This window comes from Lepidochelys kempii, chromosome 23 (genome assembly GCF_965140265.1).
Source record: "Lepidochelys kempii isolate rLepKem1 chromosome 23, rLepKem1.hap2, whole genome shotgun sequence".
NCBI classification, from domain to species: Eukaryota; Metazoa; Chordata; order Testudines; family Cheloniidae; genus Lepidochelys; species Lepidochelys kempii.
Window position 1 is genome coordinate 9,039,899 of NC_133278.1, and position 16,224 is coordinate 9,056,122.

A 16,224-nucleotide genomic window follows, 5' to 3' on the forward strand; every position below is an offset into this window, starting at 1 on the left:
CCTGGCCTTGGGTCCCTTCTTGGTATCCTGGAGCAACTCTAGGCTCCCTTAGGGGCAGAGAAAATGAAGGGTCTAGCTCTGTCTTCTTTCCCCCAGCATCTCCTGCACAGGGGCTGAGGGGAAGAAGACTCCTGGCCCAGGGGGGACTGGGAGCTGACAGAAAAATGTTGATGGAGTCCCTTCTCCTCTCCCTTCCATTAGATCTCAGCCGAGTTCCCTAGGATGGGTCACCATGTGGCACAGCTGGCTCTGTTTGTCGGTGACCCAGCCAAGGACATCAGCCAGCAGGCCAGGGAGGGGGTTTACCAGCTCTACCAGCTGCTGCTGCACCAGAGGGTAAGGAACCCAGCTGGGAAATGGGACCCAATAGGAGTGACCACAACTGGGTAATGAGACCCCAGCCAATTTCTCTCAGCCTGACCCCAGCTGGAGGATGAGTCTCTCTCTGTCTCGCTCTCTGTTCTGCTCCACCCCCTCCAATTCTATTGGGCCAGGGATGCAGCGAAGACTCTGCCCACTGTGCAGCCACCAGTTTCCTATCCAGCCCCCAGTGGGAGAGGCTGGTACTAAAGGTCCCACGTTGGAGCCTCGCTAGTTGCCATGATTTGTGTGTCTCACATGGATCCATTGCTATGTGGCATAAGGAGAATCCCCGGGTGGGTGAGTTAGCGTAGGATTGTGGCTATAGGTTTGTCTCCACAACTTGTCCCCCTGGCTGATACCTGAGGGTCAGAGAGGAGAGCACTGGGTCAGTGAGTCACTATTGCCTGGCCAGACCCTTGCTAGATTCCCTGCCCCATAGAAGCAGAGAAAGGAGGTGGGGTTTGCCCAATGCCATCACCAGTCAGGAAGCAGAATGCCCCAACCTGGGAACTGGGTAGGGGACACAGTGAACTCCGAAACCACTATGGACCATATGCGCCCCCTCATGTCTCTGGACCCGGCCAGGGAATGGTAGAGTGCCTGGACCTCAGCCGCTCTTCCAAAGAAGCCCATTATCACTGACCCAAGTTGTGGCTACTTGATGCACAGGTAGAAAATCAAAGACTCCCCTTCGCACGTCTGCGGTGAGAACATCCAAACCCTTGAACACCCCATAACACAGTGCCCCAGAATTGGAGTCCAAGGTGAAATGGGGGATCTCCACAACGTCACAGAGGAGGCCTTCGAAGGGCTCCTGGATCTACAAGTGCATCTACAGAATGCTGCTCTGCAGACGCCGTGTGAGAGAGACACTGAGCTTGTCCTCCCTCCCACAAGCTGAACTGCTGCCCCAGAACAAAAGGTTCACAGGCGTGTCTGTGTGTTGGGGACTGGGACCTGAGTCTCCTGGTCCTTGTCATGGTGCAGTTTGGATTCCCCTTGGGAGAAGCGCAGGAGCTCCAGGCGCCAGACCCAGCTACTAGAGAAATCACTCAGTTGGGGGGGAATAGAGCTTTGGTCTGTCAGCTCCAAACACAACACCCCCCCCCACACACACACACATACACATATGCACTCTACCTCTAGCCACTGAGGTGCAGGAGATCTCTCTGCTGGAAGCAATGCAGGGTCCTCTGTCAGCGCTGTGAGCTGCACACCAGAGCGTCCCTGCTCCCACACACACAGAGCCATTTCCAGCCCAGCCCCTGCGATAAATTGCCCTCCAGAAAGAGCCACTACAGGCTTTGGATCCCTTAGTGCCTGCCACCTTTTACTAAAGGGCTTCCCTGAGCCAGGGGCCCCTGAAAGCCTCCAGGGAATGAGCTGCCTGGGCTGGAGCAGCTCTCTGCCCCTGGGTCACTAGAGGGTGATGCTGTTCTAGCCCCAGCACGTGGAGCCTGGCTTTGGGCAACCTGCTAAGGCCTTGCGTCCTCTTGGTTTCAGGTCTTCGGAAAGTTCTTCTCAGAGGGGAGAGAAGATTCTTCCTCCAGATGGCAGTGCTGGCCATCCATTCCCCTCTGCTGCCTGTCAGCCAGGCTGGGCTGGTCCTGGCCTCCTCCCTCCTGGGGGAAGTCCAGCAGCTGATGGGGGACAAGGTGAGCAGCTGCATTGGACTCAGGAGATTGGGGGGGGCAGGGCCTCATTCCCATCCTATCGCCATTCACTGGCCTGGGAGCAAGGAGCCTGGTGGGGAATGAGAGTCGGAGCAGGTGCCATCTTTAGCAAGGCTAATTAATTGCAAGCATTACCTCATCCTGGATTTAGGTTCTTAGGACACGATACTATCAGTCCTGGGAAGGGCAGGAGAGTCCCCTAAGTGCCCTCTGCGAGCCTTTCCTGCCTGCCCCACAGGGCTGCACCCAGTTCCCTGTGGCCTAGTGTCCGTGTCACCTGAGCCACCATCCAGAGTTGTTTCCATCACTGGCAGCCTGAGAGGCCAAGGACTGACTGGTGACGGCAATTGACCGGGCAGGGCCAAGGCACATGGGCGGGGGACGCTTGTCCTGCTGCTGGCAGGGCTGGATCCACACTTGAGAGAACAGGAGGATTCGGTCAGCAGGGGCTGCTGACCTGGCCCATTCGCCAGGGCTGCCATCCTGTGGCTTCAGCATTAGTCACTGGTGTGACTTGGGGAAGGATCTCAACCTCCCACCATCCCACTTCACTGCTGCCAGAATCCCTCCTGCCCCCCCCCACTGGAGCCCCCTCCCTGCCCTACCTGGGTAGGGGTGGGGGTGAGGTTGGAGGAGAGGGTTCTGAGAACTTGAGCTGTATCCCCAGGTGGGTTGGGAGTGGAACAGCTGTTAGGGGCATTGAGGGGGACGCGGCAGGAGCTCACCCTACAGGGACAGGGGTTGGTACTGGAAGCCGCTAGAGAGGACAACAAGACTCCATCCTGGGGGTCAGGAGGGTGAATCCATCCCTCGGACGTGCGCAGGTGCTGGGGGGAAATGCTGCTGGTTCCAGGTGCCCTTAATCCCGTAGGCGCCGACTACGTGGGTGCTCCGGGGCTGGAGCACCCACCGGGAAAAATTGGTGGGTGCTCAGCACTGGCCCCCCCCAGCTTCCCTCCGCTACACCTCTGCCTCCTCCCCTGAGCGCAGCGCTCCGCTTCTCCTCCCCCCCCACTCCCCGGTTCAAGGGCAGGGCAAGCCTGGGAGCGGGAGGGAGGGGGAGAAGAGGAGAGGTGGCAGCGCGCCCAGGGGAGGAGGCGGAGCAGAGGTGAGCTGGGGCAGGGAGCGGTTCCTCTGTGCGCCCCCCCAGGTTACTTCCTGAGGGGCCCCCCCCCGCGCACCTCTGTTCCACCTCCTCCCCTGATCGCGCCGCCTCTCCGCTTCTCCCCCCTCCCTCCCAGGCTTGCCGGGGAGGAGGGGAAATGCGGTGTGCCCAGGGGAGGAGGCAGGGCAGGGAATTTTGGCGAAGGGGTTGGAATGGGGGCGGGGCGGAGAGGGGGTGGAGTTGGGGCGGGGCTGGAGGCAGGGGGCACGAACACCCACCGGCGCCGGCTAAAGTTGGTGCCTATGGTTAATCCTGAGTCTATGACACGTTCTCGTTCCCTTGCAGCAGGAGGACGTCACGGCCAATATGAGGCACCAGCTCCACGTCATCCGCCCCTTGCGCCTGCTGCCCGAGGCGCTGCAGGGGCTGTGCCACATCAGATGCCTTGAAAGGTTCCCCTCCCATGTTCAGCAAGTCCCGCTCCCTGCTGCAGGTCGTGCTCTGGCTCACTGTAAATGATGGGGATGGGGAAATGGAGCCCCCGGCAGTGATAGAAATTCTCTCCCCTCTTTGTGGAGCAGGGTCCTTCCCTCTGCCCCCAAAATTCCTTCATCTGGGGCATGAGCTCTTCCTCTCACTCTCTCTCCCCTCCCCCCATTCCTTGGCCTGACCCCCATCCCATTCCCCCTGCGCCCAGGCAGAGCTCTCCCTGACCCATATGGTGCAGAGAGGTCTTTGGGTCATGGCTACAGCCCCTCTGCCCTACTGAAGCTCGGAAAGCTCCACTTTTGAGGAGATGGGGATGGGACAGAGACTCAGGGCTAGCTTCACCTTCCGCCCTTTATTCTCCCCTTGGCCCTTCCACGGGGTCTCCGAGTGGGAAATGGATAGGAGCCTCCTCCCCAGCTGTCTCCCAGGCCCTGGGATCTGTCACCGCCTCCCAGATGGGGGCAGCCTGCAGCTGAGCCACCTCAGGGAGCAGTGGGGACAGGTCACTTCGTCCCATCAACCCAAGCAGTGCTGGGTCTCAAAGCGGCTTAAATGGAAGACCCGCCCCCTCGTGGAGGTAAGAGCCATTTACCCCTCGGGGCATCTCTGAAGGTGGGGATAATTCTGACCCGCATTTAGAAAGTGTTTGATCCTCTGCTCTTGCTTCCCAAGTCCCTGCCCTCCTTGCCCCATATGGGCCTCTGCCTTATTCCTCAAACTTCCACACCCAAATCACTGCCTGTCTGGACCACACCCCCCCAACTGCAAGGTCTCATATACAGTCTCCTGAAGCTGCCACTAGATCCGAAACAGGAAATCGCAGTTCCTGTGCACTGCCCTGCATGGAGTATAAACCATGGCCATGGGCAGGTAGATCATCAACCTACTCCTCTGTCCCAGGAGCAGGAAGGCCTCTGGTCCATGGATGCCATGCTGAAGAGCCTGCTGACAGCAACCTCCAGCACATCTGGGAGTTGAGCACAATGGGGAGGGGCAACAGGAATTTTACTGTAACCCTGGGGAGGCCTGGAAATGAGAGACTGGATGATCCACATTTCCATTGTGTCATGCTACCTGAGAGCACATTGGGCCACCCTTAGTCAGAGCAGTCAGTGCAGAGCAGTGTTGGGGCCCTGCCTCCTTCAGGGACAGAGGGAAGGCGCTGGTGCTCTAAGACAGGGCTCTGCCTGGTTCTGCTGAGCACTAACTCCAGGGCCCCAGGCAGGCTTGCGGAGTGAGAGCATCAGACTCCTGTGAGATCCAGGAGAAGGTCTGCAGAGAAGAGCAGTGGCTCCTTCCTAGGGAGCTGCTGAGAGTCACAAGGAGGGAATCAGCCCTTCTCTTCCGTGGACACAAATTATTGTAAGGAGCAGGAGACTGTCCTTTGTCCAACAGAGACCTGCCCTAGATCTCACCCACAAACCTGGGAGAGACCTGGGAACTGAACTGGGTCCCACCCCAGCACTTCCCCTGCTACACTCTCTTCTCTCCTCCCACTTTGGCTATGTTGCTGTGGGTCTGTGAACGTGAAACAAACAGGAACTACTTCTCCATCTTTGAGGTTCTGCTCAGGACACCCAGAACCATCAGCCACTGTTACCCTGTGCCAGACACGCCAGCCTCTCTACCTTGCCAGCAAACTCTTCAAGACTCTGCTAGACTAAAACTAACATGCAGGTAACAATCAGTGAACCACACCAGCCCGGCTCTGCCTTCCCTGGTGCTGCCGCAGCCCAGCCTGGGGGGCAGGCACCTCCCAGGGAATCCAGCACAGTGGCGGGGGGGGGGGAAGGGGCTCCTGAAGCTATTGGAGGCTGAAGGCATCCCCGAGAGGGGGAGTGTGGGGCCCAATTTGCCCTGGGTCCCTGAGGTGGGAAGAGGGAACATTAACTCTGCTCTCCCCACCACTCCCCTGTCCTTCCCCTGAGTGGCAGCAGGAGTCACCCTGTCCCCTTCTCTCCCTGGTGCAGGGACTCAGAGGATGAGGAGGAGAAGGAACGGGTGGACGTGGCCATAGAGGAGGCTGCTCTCAAGGACATCCGAGAGCAGCTCCAGGGCAGAGAAAAGGTACAAATGTTCCCCAGCTAGGCTGGAACTGAAATTGTTCACCACCCCTAATGGGAACCTTTCTTCTCTGTGATCTGGGACCCCCAAGATGGGTTTGTTTGTCACACACCAGCCAGAATCTCCTCCCCCCACAGGCACTGTCCCAGTTCCTGACCCTACTTGTGTAAGAGTCGTGGGTGATTTGGACAATGGGTGGGTCCCCACTATCCCCCACTGGGGAGAAGAGAGAGGAGAAATATTGAGATTGGTCACTAGTGGGCAGTGGAGCTGGAGGGGCAGCTGAGGCTGGGGGACAAGGAATCAGATGGTCCCAACTCAGTAGTCGGGATGGTGTTGAATGGGAACAGTTTTGACAGGTAGGAGGGAAGAAGGGGAATGGGACCAAGCTGGCCAGGAATCCTGCCTTCCCTGGCGCAGCCGCAGCCCAGCCAGCCCGGCTGTGCCTTCACAGGGCCCACGCCAGCCCAGCCGACCCGGCTCTGCCTTCCTTGGTGCTGTGCCGGCCCAGCTCTGCCTTCCTTGGTGCTACACCAGCCCAGCCAGCCTGGCTCGGCCTTCGCAGGGCCCACACCAGCCCAGCCAGTCCTCCTGGCAGCTCTCTGTCTTGAATACTATCCAAGGAGATCAGTACAGAGTCACACAGACAGTTCATAAAATGCTACAGACAATCCCCACCTTTGTCACAAGGCACTCTCCCCTCACAGTCGCTGGTGGCCCCGGCTGCCCCTCTTGGACCTGATGGCTGGTGTTGAAAAACTAATATTAAGGACTCAGACTGTTGTGGAGGGTTCCCTAACCCAGGTCGTTTCCCCCTGGAGTCTGGGAGTGAAGCTTGGGGCCTGGACAAACCTCCACAGCCCACGTAGAACTGCATCTCAGCGCCAGGCAAGGGGTCCCTGTATGCACAGCTGCCCTACCCCAGAGGTGGCTGCATCTCACCGCTGGCCGAGGGGTCCCTGTATAAACAGCTGCACCAAACTAGAGGTGGCTGCATCTCAGCACCAGGGAAGGGGTCCCCGTATAAAGTCCCCACACTACCCCAAGGCGGTTTGGTGTCTGTGGGGTCTGGCCCTTGGGCAGAGAGCAGGAGCATGGCCCTGGTTGTCCTGCCTGGGAGCTGGGGGGGTGGCCGAGTCTCATCAGGTCTGGTGCCCCCTGTTCGTTGGCATCTGGTGCCTGCGAAGTGCAGCCCAGCCTGGTCTTGTTACCACCGGGCGTGGTGCCCCCAAGCCAACCTGTTCCCAGGGGAAGGCCCCATGCTGAGGAGGTTGCATGTGGCCCAGAGGGTGGGGGGCTAGTGGTGGGGGAGTCATGCTGTCCCTGCCACCACCACCCCCTGCCCAGAGCAGATGCCATGTGCTGTATCTGGGGCTGTCGCCATGGCACAAGCACAGAGACCCCCTGAGGGGATCCCAGAATAGGCCTTTGTTGTGGCCATGTTGCCGTGGTTCTGGGAACAGGAACGGCCCAAGTCTCTGATGCCCGCCTGAGCCGTCCCTGCCCTGCCCCCAGGCCTCCTTTGCCCTTCCTCCCCCCACCCAGAGACTCAGGCAAACAACAGAGGGAGGCGGGAGCAGGCCTCCGGGACTCGACCCTGTGGGGGTGGGGGGCTCAGTTGCTCATGAGCGCCCCAGAGCTTCCCCAGCCGACCCCAATCTCTGCAGTTCCCCAGACTGGCAGGGCCCCCCACGCTGCCCCTCACAAGCCAGAGTCTCCAGCAGGAAGCATACCTGGCAGGCAGGGCAGGATCTGCAGGGGGCATGGGGAAGATAAAGGGGTGGCAGCTTGTACCAGCAGGGGATAGAACCCAGGAGTCCTGGCTCCCAGCCCCCCTGGTAGATTCTGCCAAGGACAACCCAGTGTTGGGATGGGGGGCTGGCTGGGGGCAATTCCCAGCAGTCAGTGCTTACCCCCAGTGCCCCCATGTGGTGAAAGGGGCCTCATATCTGTCTTACCAAAAGTAACACCACAGGCCCAGACTGTATGTGGGGTTCTCACATTGCAGTGTGAGGGAGATATGTTCTCTGATGTCTCGGCATGAACCACACGTCCTGGACAATCCTGGCTACCTTCCTTCTTGAGAAATGTTCCCATCTCCACCTCCCTATGCCCATGCAGCCTGTCCAGGTGCTAGTCCACCACTTCCACACCCACCCCAGAGGTGGCTGCATCTCAGTGCTGGGCGAGAGGTCCCCATTTAAACAGCCCCTGCTCCCAGCCCAGAAGGGCTGTATCTCAGTGCCCGGCAAGGTGTCCCTGTATAAACAGCTCCTGTGCCCCACCCCAGAGGTGGCTGTATCTCCGTGCCTGGCAAGGGGTCCCTGTATACCGTGGCAGAAAATGCTTTGGGCTCTGTTGGGGGGAAGGTGTTTCCTGGAGCTTCACCCCAGCAGGGTCTCTGCCCTGCTCCAGCTCCCCAGTGGGTTTCCAGGGTGGGGCGCTCCCCTGCTGTCAGGAGCTGACTTTCCAGGAACACCTGGGACAAGCTAATCCTGGACAGAGGGTACTGGGGGGCCAGGGGGAGGGGAGCAGTAAATGAGAGTGGGGGCTGGGGGACTGGAGTATCCAGTGCCAGCTGGTAAAAATAACCCAGATAAGTGCCTGCTAATCCCGGCCCAGCGAGTGCCAGCCCCCGGCACTGACCGCACCCGACCCCTGGCCTGCACTGCCAGCTGGGATCTGCCAGCCACCACGGGACCCTTTCCAGCTCGGGGTGGACGGGATAAAAGGCTCATCCCAGGCCAGCGGACAGACAGACGGGAAGGTAGAGGCTCCCCTGTGCATACTGTGGGGCTCCAGCTCCAGGAGGCAGGTAAGTGGGGTCCCTCTTTCATCTGGTGCCCCCCAAGCCCACAGGGCTCCACTGATTTATCTGGGTGGGCCTCTCAATGCTGCCCTTCTCTTGCTGCTGGCAGCTCCCAGCCTGAAGATGCCGGGGGGTGTCCAGGGCTGCTGGTCCCACATTCACTGCACATGGTGCTGGGGCACTGACACCAGGGCCACTTCCTCCCCTGAGCAAGTCCAGGTATTAGCCGGGACTCCTGGGTTCTATCCCAAACTCTGGGAGGGGAGTGGGGTCTAGTGATTCCAGCAGGAGGGCTGGGAGCCAGGTTGCTTCCCTGGCTCTGCCTCTGACTAAGGCCTTGACTGCGCTCGGAAGTGATACAGGGTTTGCTGCCGGTATGAATTTGGTGCCCGAACCCAGGGTTGTAGAGGGGCCTGGGGCAGTTCAGGCTCAGTGGGGCAGGAAGAGGTGTCACCGGGGCAAGGGAGCTGTTCTTCCCCAGGTGCAGAGCATCAGTGGGACCTGGAGTCTGTCCAAACTCCACAGGCTGGAAGGGGAGCCCAGTGTGGGGGGTATGTCCCCTTGGTCCACAGCTGGGCATCTACAGGAAGCCATGTCTTGGTGCCCCAGGCCCATGCAGAGAGGGATGGAGAAGCTGCTGTCAGGCCCCAAGGGGCTTGGGAGGGGCTGTTATTCAATGGGACATAACCTTGTGTGAAACAAACCCTGTACTCCATCACAGGTGGCTACGTCTCAGCACTGGGCGAGGTCCCTGTATAAACAGCCCCCCGTACCCCTCCCCAGAGGCAGTCGCATCTCAGCACAGGGCGAGGGGTCCCTGTATAAGCAGCTGTCACAGATCCACAGGAGCAGTGCTATGCCCCAGCTTTTAAATTGTCTCTTGGAGGAATCCTGAGTGCCAAACCCCTGAGGGGTCTCACTCGCCCTTCAGGGCAGGCCACCTGGCCTCACCGCCCCCAAGCTCCAGCCTCCTGCTCCACCCTGTGAGCTCTGCCCAGTGAGCCCACCTGAGCCAGAGCCCTGGGGGAGACTTGTCTGCTGTGCAGGGGCCCAGGCGTCCCCAAACGGATCAGGGTGCATTAGCCAGCTGGGCACGGCATGGGCATAGGGTTGCCAACTTTCTACTTTCACAAAACCAAATACCCTTGCCCTGCCCCTCCTCTGAGACCCCGCGGCCAACTGGACAGTCAATGGCCCAGTCAGCGGCGCTGACCAGAGCCACCAGGATCCCTTTTCAACGAGGTGTTCCAGTCGAAAACCGGATGCCTGGTTACCGTAGGTGGGCAGCCCTGAGGCCAGCATGGCGAAGCAAAGGTGCCGACGCCAGCCGTGTCTCAGTGCTGGGCTGGTGATGTCCGTGTCCCCCGGGGGCCGTCTGGGCACTGCTCCCGGTGGTAACAACCCCATCCCTCCCCCTCCCGCAGCCATGACCCTGCCCGCCCCGTGGGGCGCAGAGCAGCAGCTGGAGGAGATGATGGAGCTGACGGCGCAGAACCTGCCCAGGCTGGAGGTGACCCAGTCATACACCATCCTGAGGGAGCTGGGCAGCGGCTCCTATGGCCACGTGCTGCTGGCCGTGCACCAGCGGCAAGGTAGGGCCTGGGCTGCCCCTGGGGGGGGGCAGTCTGTGTCCATGTGGCCCCACCTCCCACAGAACCCACTGCTCCTGTTCCCCCAGGAGCGCCAGCACTAAGCCCACCCCCTGATGGGCACCGGCTGGGGAGGGGGAGCCCTGTCCAGGGCCAGGCATGGAGCACTGAGCCCCTCTGCCCCCCGACTCCACACCTGGTTAGCTGCTGGGCCCTGGGATCCTACAGCCTGACAGCCCTTGGCCCCACAGAGCAGCGTGGGGTGGCAGGGGGCTGATCCATGGGAGGGATGTGGAGAATATGTGGGTCTGATCCAGCATAGGGGAGGGGGTATGATCTGGCGGGGGGGGGGGCAGCAGCCTTGACTTCTCCGCACGTCCCTCCCCCCCAGGCAGGCCGATGGCGTTGAAGTTCATCGAGAAGCGGGACACTGAGCTGCGGGACTTCCTGAGCGAGTACTGCATCTCGCTGAGCCTGGCCGCCCACCCCTGCATTGCCAGCGCCCTGGGCATCGCCTTCCAGACCGAGCACCACTATGTCTTCGCGCAGGACCTCGCCCCTGCCAGGGACCTCTTCTCCCTGCTGCAGCCACAGGTACTATGAGCCAGAGTCTCCGATGTAGCCACACTGAGGACGGGCATGGGACATGGGCCTGTCCCCTTTAGGGGACGCCCCACCCGGCCTTAGGACGGGGACTGGCTGGCTCAAGGGGTGGGGATTGGGACATGGGACCTTTCCCCTCTGTTGGGCACCAACTCAGATCCAGCCCCAAGGCAGGCACAGGGAATGGGACAGGAGGCCTTTCCCCGCTGGGGATGGCGGGGGGTGGCTCCCATCCGCCCAGGGCAGGGACTGGCTGGCCCTGAGGTGGGCAGTGGGACCCAGAGTCCTTCCCCTCCAGGGCACTGTGTGTAACCTCTCTCCCCCGTGCTGAGGGATGATTTAATTGGGGATTGGTCCTGCTTTTGAGCAGGGGGTTGGACTAGATGACCTCCTGAGGTCCCTTCCAACCCTGATATTCTATGATTCTATGATTCCCTAGGTGGGGTTCGGGCTCGCAGAGCTGCATGTCAAGCGCTGTGCTCTGCAGCTCGCCAGCGCCCTCGAGTTCATGGGGGCCAAGGGGCTGGTTCACCGCGATGTCAAGCCTGAGAACGTGCTGCTGCTCGACCTTGAGTGCCGGCGTGTCAAACTGACCGACTTTGGGCTGAGCTGCCCGCAGGGCACTGCCATCGAGGCCCTGCCTGAGAACCTGCCCTACACGGCACCCGAGCTGTGCCTCCTGGGGCCCTCGGCCCGCCTGCCGGCCCAGCCTAGCCTGGACGCCTGGGCCCTGGGCGTGCTGCTCTTCTGCGTGCTGACTGGCTTCTTCCCCTGGCACACGGCCGCCGACCGGCACTACCGGGACTTTGAGCGCTGGCATCGCAGCCCCCGCGTCCGCCCGCGCCCACCCCGCTGGGGGCGCTTCACCTATGAGGCCCAGGAGATGCTGCGAGGGCTGCTGACCCCTGACCCCAGCCAGCGCAGCCCAGCCAGCATTGCCATGGCCCACATCAAGTGCCCCTGGCTGGAACCCAAGGAGCCGGGCGCTGCCCGTGGAGGCAGGACTCTGCGGGGGAGTAGCCATTGCCGCTGAGCACAGCCTCATGGGCACTGCTGCCAGGCACAGGCACCCGCCATGGCCAAGGGGCCGCAGGGACCAAGGACTTGCAGGACACATTGCTTAGCAGGGACCATGGCCAGAGGCTGGTGCTGGGGGCCAGGCCTGGGGGATTGCAGAGATGGCAGGGGGACGGGGGGAGGGAATAAAAGCACAATCCTAACACTAGCGGCTCGGAGCTTCCTTCAGCATACCAGAGCAATAGGTCCACCTGCCTGACACCGTCCCCCACGACCCACAAAGCCCCAGATCAGACCCACGGCCCATTCCCACTCCTCAGTCACTGCTTTCGTCCGACAGGCCCCAGGTTGATGTTATTGGCCCCAACCACCATGGACTCTCTGAGCTGGGCCAGCTGCCCACGATGGGAATGTATGGGCAGGAGGGCAGGAACTGAGCCCCATGGCTGTATAGGGCAGGAGGGCAGGGACTTGCAGTGGAGGTGCATGAGGTGAGGGGAGGGACTGAGACTCCCCATGGTGGGGCTGCATGAGCAGTGGGGTCAGCCCCTGTGGTGGAGACTGTGAGGCGTGGGGGCTGAGCCCCACGGTGCACATCCCGTACAGGAACAGGGCTGGCTTTGCACCCTGTTTCCTGGCTGTGTTTCCAGCATGTGGCCTGTTGCTGACCCCAGATGCCAAAGGCCTCAAGACACGAACCTCCGCGCACAACTGTAATTGGAAACTGTCAACAAGTGGCCAAGGCACGCGGCCGCACACGGCCACTAAATATAACTGGGCTGGCAAGGGGGCTTCTGTACTGCAAATGGGTCCAAGACATGGTGGGGACCTCAGAGCTGGGGTAGCTGGAGGCTGCGGCTTGGGTTTGAAGGGCATCCAATCTATGCATGGGGTGGGGGGGAACCCAGCATCCAGTCTTTGCAGGGGGACCCAGCACCCAGTCTGTGCTGGGGGGGGGGAACTCAGCACCCAGTCTCTGCATGGAGGGGTGTAGGGAGGGGAACGCAGCACCCAGGCTGTGCGCTGGTGAAATCAACAGGGCAGCAACATGCCTGACACTAAGCGAAGGGGGCTATCCAGACTCGGAGGACAGAGAATGAACTTTGGGGCTATGAGCAGAATGCCGAGAGACCCACTTTGTCCTGCACCTGGGCAGTGCGGGTACACTTTAGCCAGATTAGCCTGGGGAGGTGGGTTTAGGGCAGGCTCCAGACACCAGGTGTTGCTTTTGGTTTATGTGGCACCCTTCTGTTGCCACTGCCCTTCCTCACGGGCCTCTCTGGGACCAGAGTTCAGGGCGGGGCTGTCATGCAAGGGGCTGCAGCGGAACTGGGCACGCTGGTGTGTGCCCCGGTCCCATGGGGGCTGCAGCCCCAGCATTATGGGGTGTGCTCAATGGAGAGGGGGCAGCACACCACAGCAGGAGGTTTTCTAAGGGGCTCAGGCCCAGCTGTTCACCCACGAGGCAAACGTGGGCTTGTAAGCGGAGACTTTGGCAAACCAGTAAAGTGCCTGAAACCAGTATGGCTTCAAGGCAGCAGGCTCTAAACTGGCCATTCAACAGTCTCAGTTTAACCAAGGCTGGGGGTGGGGGGGGGGAGTTGGGTGCCACAGAAAGGGCAGCTTGACCCCGCATCCTTCCTGATATGAATTGTGTTGAAGTTGCTGATACACGCATTTTAGAAGAGCAGGATGTGCCCCAGGAATCTCTACTGGGGCCTCAAGGCTGCAAACTCTGGAAAAACCCACCCCTGGTTAATCAATAATCAGAAGGAGCCTCTTTCTTGCCCATTGGAACTGCTTGCTTAACAAGTTTTCTTTAAGGGACATGTCATGCTATTACTCATGTCTAAATAAGGAGGGAAAGTTTGAGGTAGGGGGACTCTTTGGGACTGGACTCTCCCTCTGGAAGCATCTTGTGTTCCCCACCGGCAGACAGCAGACGGGCTGCCGCTGTGCCACTCGAGAGCCACACTCAGCTTTGGTAATGATCAAGGGTTGGGGGTGATTTCCTGGTGCGGATGTGTGTATAAGTGCTTGAGACTAAGTAAAGTTTAGCTTTAAGTGAAAGCCCTCTTGTGTTGTCCTGTTTGTGCCAGCCATTGATTGGTCGGCCCTGGCTGACACCACCTCGCACAGAGTAAAAGTTACCAAGAGCTTTGGGTTGAAAGAACCCCGGGTAACAGGCTGGCCTAGTGGCTGCCAGGCTGGAGGGATCAGGGAGCTGGCACCCAACTAAGCACCAGCAAGTCTGTCTGTGGCTGGAGGCAGCAGGGGGTAACATGGTGATGCCCAACCCTGGGCACCCCAAGAGCCATCCCAGGGGCCATGGTGGCCAGGCTGAGGTGGTGCCAGCGTGAGAGGGCCAAGTCCTGTCCTGAGCAGAAACCGTCTCAGAGACCGGGCGAGGGCAGGTGAACAGCAGGTGCCAGGGCACTGATGGGTGCCTGGTTAGGAGCAATGGGGAGCACCCAGTACTTAGGCTGCCCTACACCTTCCATTCTAAGAGTCCTTCCTTGTCGCCCCCCACCCTCATCGTTTGCTGCAGGCCTTTGCCATCTGGCAGAGAAAGACCCTGGCTCCAGCAGTGCCTTTGCTGGCAGTGAAAATCCACCAGGCTTGGCCAAAATGCGTGTTAAAAATCTGTCATTTCCCATCTTTCGCCGGCGCAGGGAAAAGGGGGCCGCAGCCGAAATCATCACTGGCCATGAACCTTCTGAAGAGCTGGGCTCACGCCAAGGCCCTTGAAGCCGTGGCAGCAGCAACAAGCACGGCCCTGGGAGAGGGGCTGGGAGAGCCCCTAATGAGGGGGAGAGCCCTGAGAACCCCAAGTACCTGCCCCCCCTCACAGCCCATCCCCAGCCAGCCTGGATAATGGTCTCCTGCTGCTGCCAGCTAGCGCAGTCAGTCCCGCAGCTCAGGCGGTCGCACTCCGTGCTGGGGGGCCAGAGCCCAGGCGCTGCTGAGGAAGCCTGGTGGGAGGCTCTTCAGGCCGCATTTAAATAAAGCCATTGTGCTTTAAGGCCCCAGGGAATGACACACAAGAGGCCATTCCCAGGACGTCTGGCAGCTGCTGTGGGAAAGGCTGGCCCTGGCCTAGCTGCTGTCCCCCTGCTGCTGAAGCTGTGGGTCTCTGGGGCTGATACAGATTCATGCACCTGGGTGGTGGGGGTGGGAGGGGAGGGACGTCATTTGACCTCCTCAGACCCCTCCCTGTGTCTGCACTAAATGTCCCTGTTCAGAGACCGGTCCATGGGTGGTGCTGCTCGGCGCAGGGCTCCGTGGGCAGGTGGCGATGCAGAGCAGGGGTGAGCAGTAAGACAGAGCCATACATTTCAGGCTGCTCCCAGGGGAGCTGATTTCAGACAACACCCACTGAGCCTGGGGAACTCCCTGCCACCGGACTGGGTCAGGCCAGGCCTCAGCATTCAGCAAGCCTCTCTCTGGGTAACAGGGATGTCCAGGGGCCCACAAAAGGGGCAGTGCCCCCCCCACCATGGAGGGGATGGGAAGGCTCTGGCTGTGGGGGTTTGGGCATCTCAAACTCCCAGAGCCCTGGGCACAGTTCAGGACTCTGTATCCCCCCTCTCCTGTGGCACAGATGTGATGGCACTGGCTCTACCTGCATAACCACGGCTCTGCCCCATGGGGCCCAGTGCTTCCCTGCTGGGCAGTAGGTACCAATGCCCTGGCGTTTGGTGTTCATGTGGGGCGGGGCCCACAGGCTGCGGGGTTACACACAGCACCGTGGCAGCGGGATGCATTGGGCTCCCTGGCTGGCTGCATCCCAGCGAGATGGGCTGCCCCTTGGACCCCGTCACCCGCCCCAGGGCTGTTGACCCCCATCCCTGTTTACTGGGCCAGATTTACTGTCCCTCCAGGGAACACTGGCTAATCCCCCCGTCCCCGCCTTGAATTGGTGATTAAAGGGAAGCCAGGTGCAGAGCCAACACCCCGTGCCCTACACCTGCTCAGCTCCAGGCAGGTCTCTCCTACCAGCCCAGCCCAAACCACTTTTGTTTATCGCTGAAACATGTCACTATCTGCAGGCTCAAGGTGTGACAGCAAGAGAGCAGCCAAGGGACCCGGGGCTGCAGTGGGGAGCTGCCACAGCAGGTGCTGTGGGTCGGAAGTGAGGGGCATTGGCAGAGAACTTGAGGGGGAGTCCAGGGCTGGGATAGCAGGGGCTGTGGGTTGGGATTGAGGGGCACTGGCAGAGCTGCCTGGGGGGAAGCCCAGGACTAGCAGGGGCCAGGGAGCTGCGGGTTGGGATTGAGGGGCTCTGCGGGGGTCAGCCTACACCTCCCCCTTCCCCACTCTGTGCTCCCTGGCTGTGTAGTGTCCAGCTGAGTTGCAGCTCTGCAGCAGCCCCCTCCTCCCCCGCCCCCCAGCTCTGTACCAGCCATTTCTAATTCTGCTCCTGGCAGCAAGCCAGCCTCCCTGCTCAGCCCAATGGAGGTCTGGCCCTGGCACTGCCCATAAATCTCTGGCCATGTCCTGGATCTGCCAGCA

General features: G+C 60.6%; 1 protein-coding gene across 1 annotated transcript; it reads left to right on the forward strand.

Moving 5' to 3' along the window:
- The first annotated feature begins 5,644 nt into the window (after nucleotides 1-5,644).
- Nucleotides 5,645-11,728, forward strand: LOC140902097 (serine/threonine-protein kinase SBK2-like). Its single transcript, XM_073321793.1, has 4 exons — nucleotides 5,645-5,697; nucleotides 9,928-10,095; nucleotides 10,484-10,686; nucleotides 11,135-11,728. The coding sequence occupies exons 2-4, from the start codon at nucleotides 9,930-9,932 to the stop codon at nucleotides 11,726-11,728; spliced, it is 963 nt and encodes a 320-aa protein (XP_073177894.1). The 5' UTR covers nucleotides 5,645-5,697; nucleotides 9,928-9,929.
- Nucleotides 11,729-16,224: the final 4,496 nt, after the last annotated feature.

Bases quoted from the DNA above. Each gene is read 5' to 3' on its own strand.
- LOC140902097 (XM_073321793.1), top strand. From the start codon at position 9,930: ATGACCCTGCCCGCCCCGTGGGGCGCAGAGCAGCAGCTGGAGGAGATG. The intron at 10,096-10,483 runs GTAGGGCCTGGG...CCTCCCCCCCAG, and splicing joins GGCCGTGCACCAGCGGCAAG to GCAGGCCGATGGCGTTGAAG. The intron at 10,687-11,134 runs GTACTATGAGCC...ATGATTCCCTAG, and splicing joins TCTCCCTGCTGCAGCCACAG to GTGGGGTTCGGGCTCGCAGA.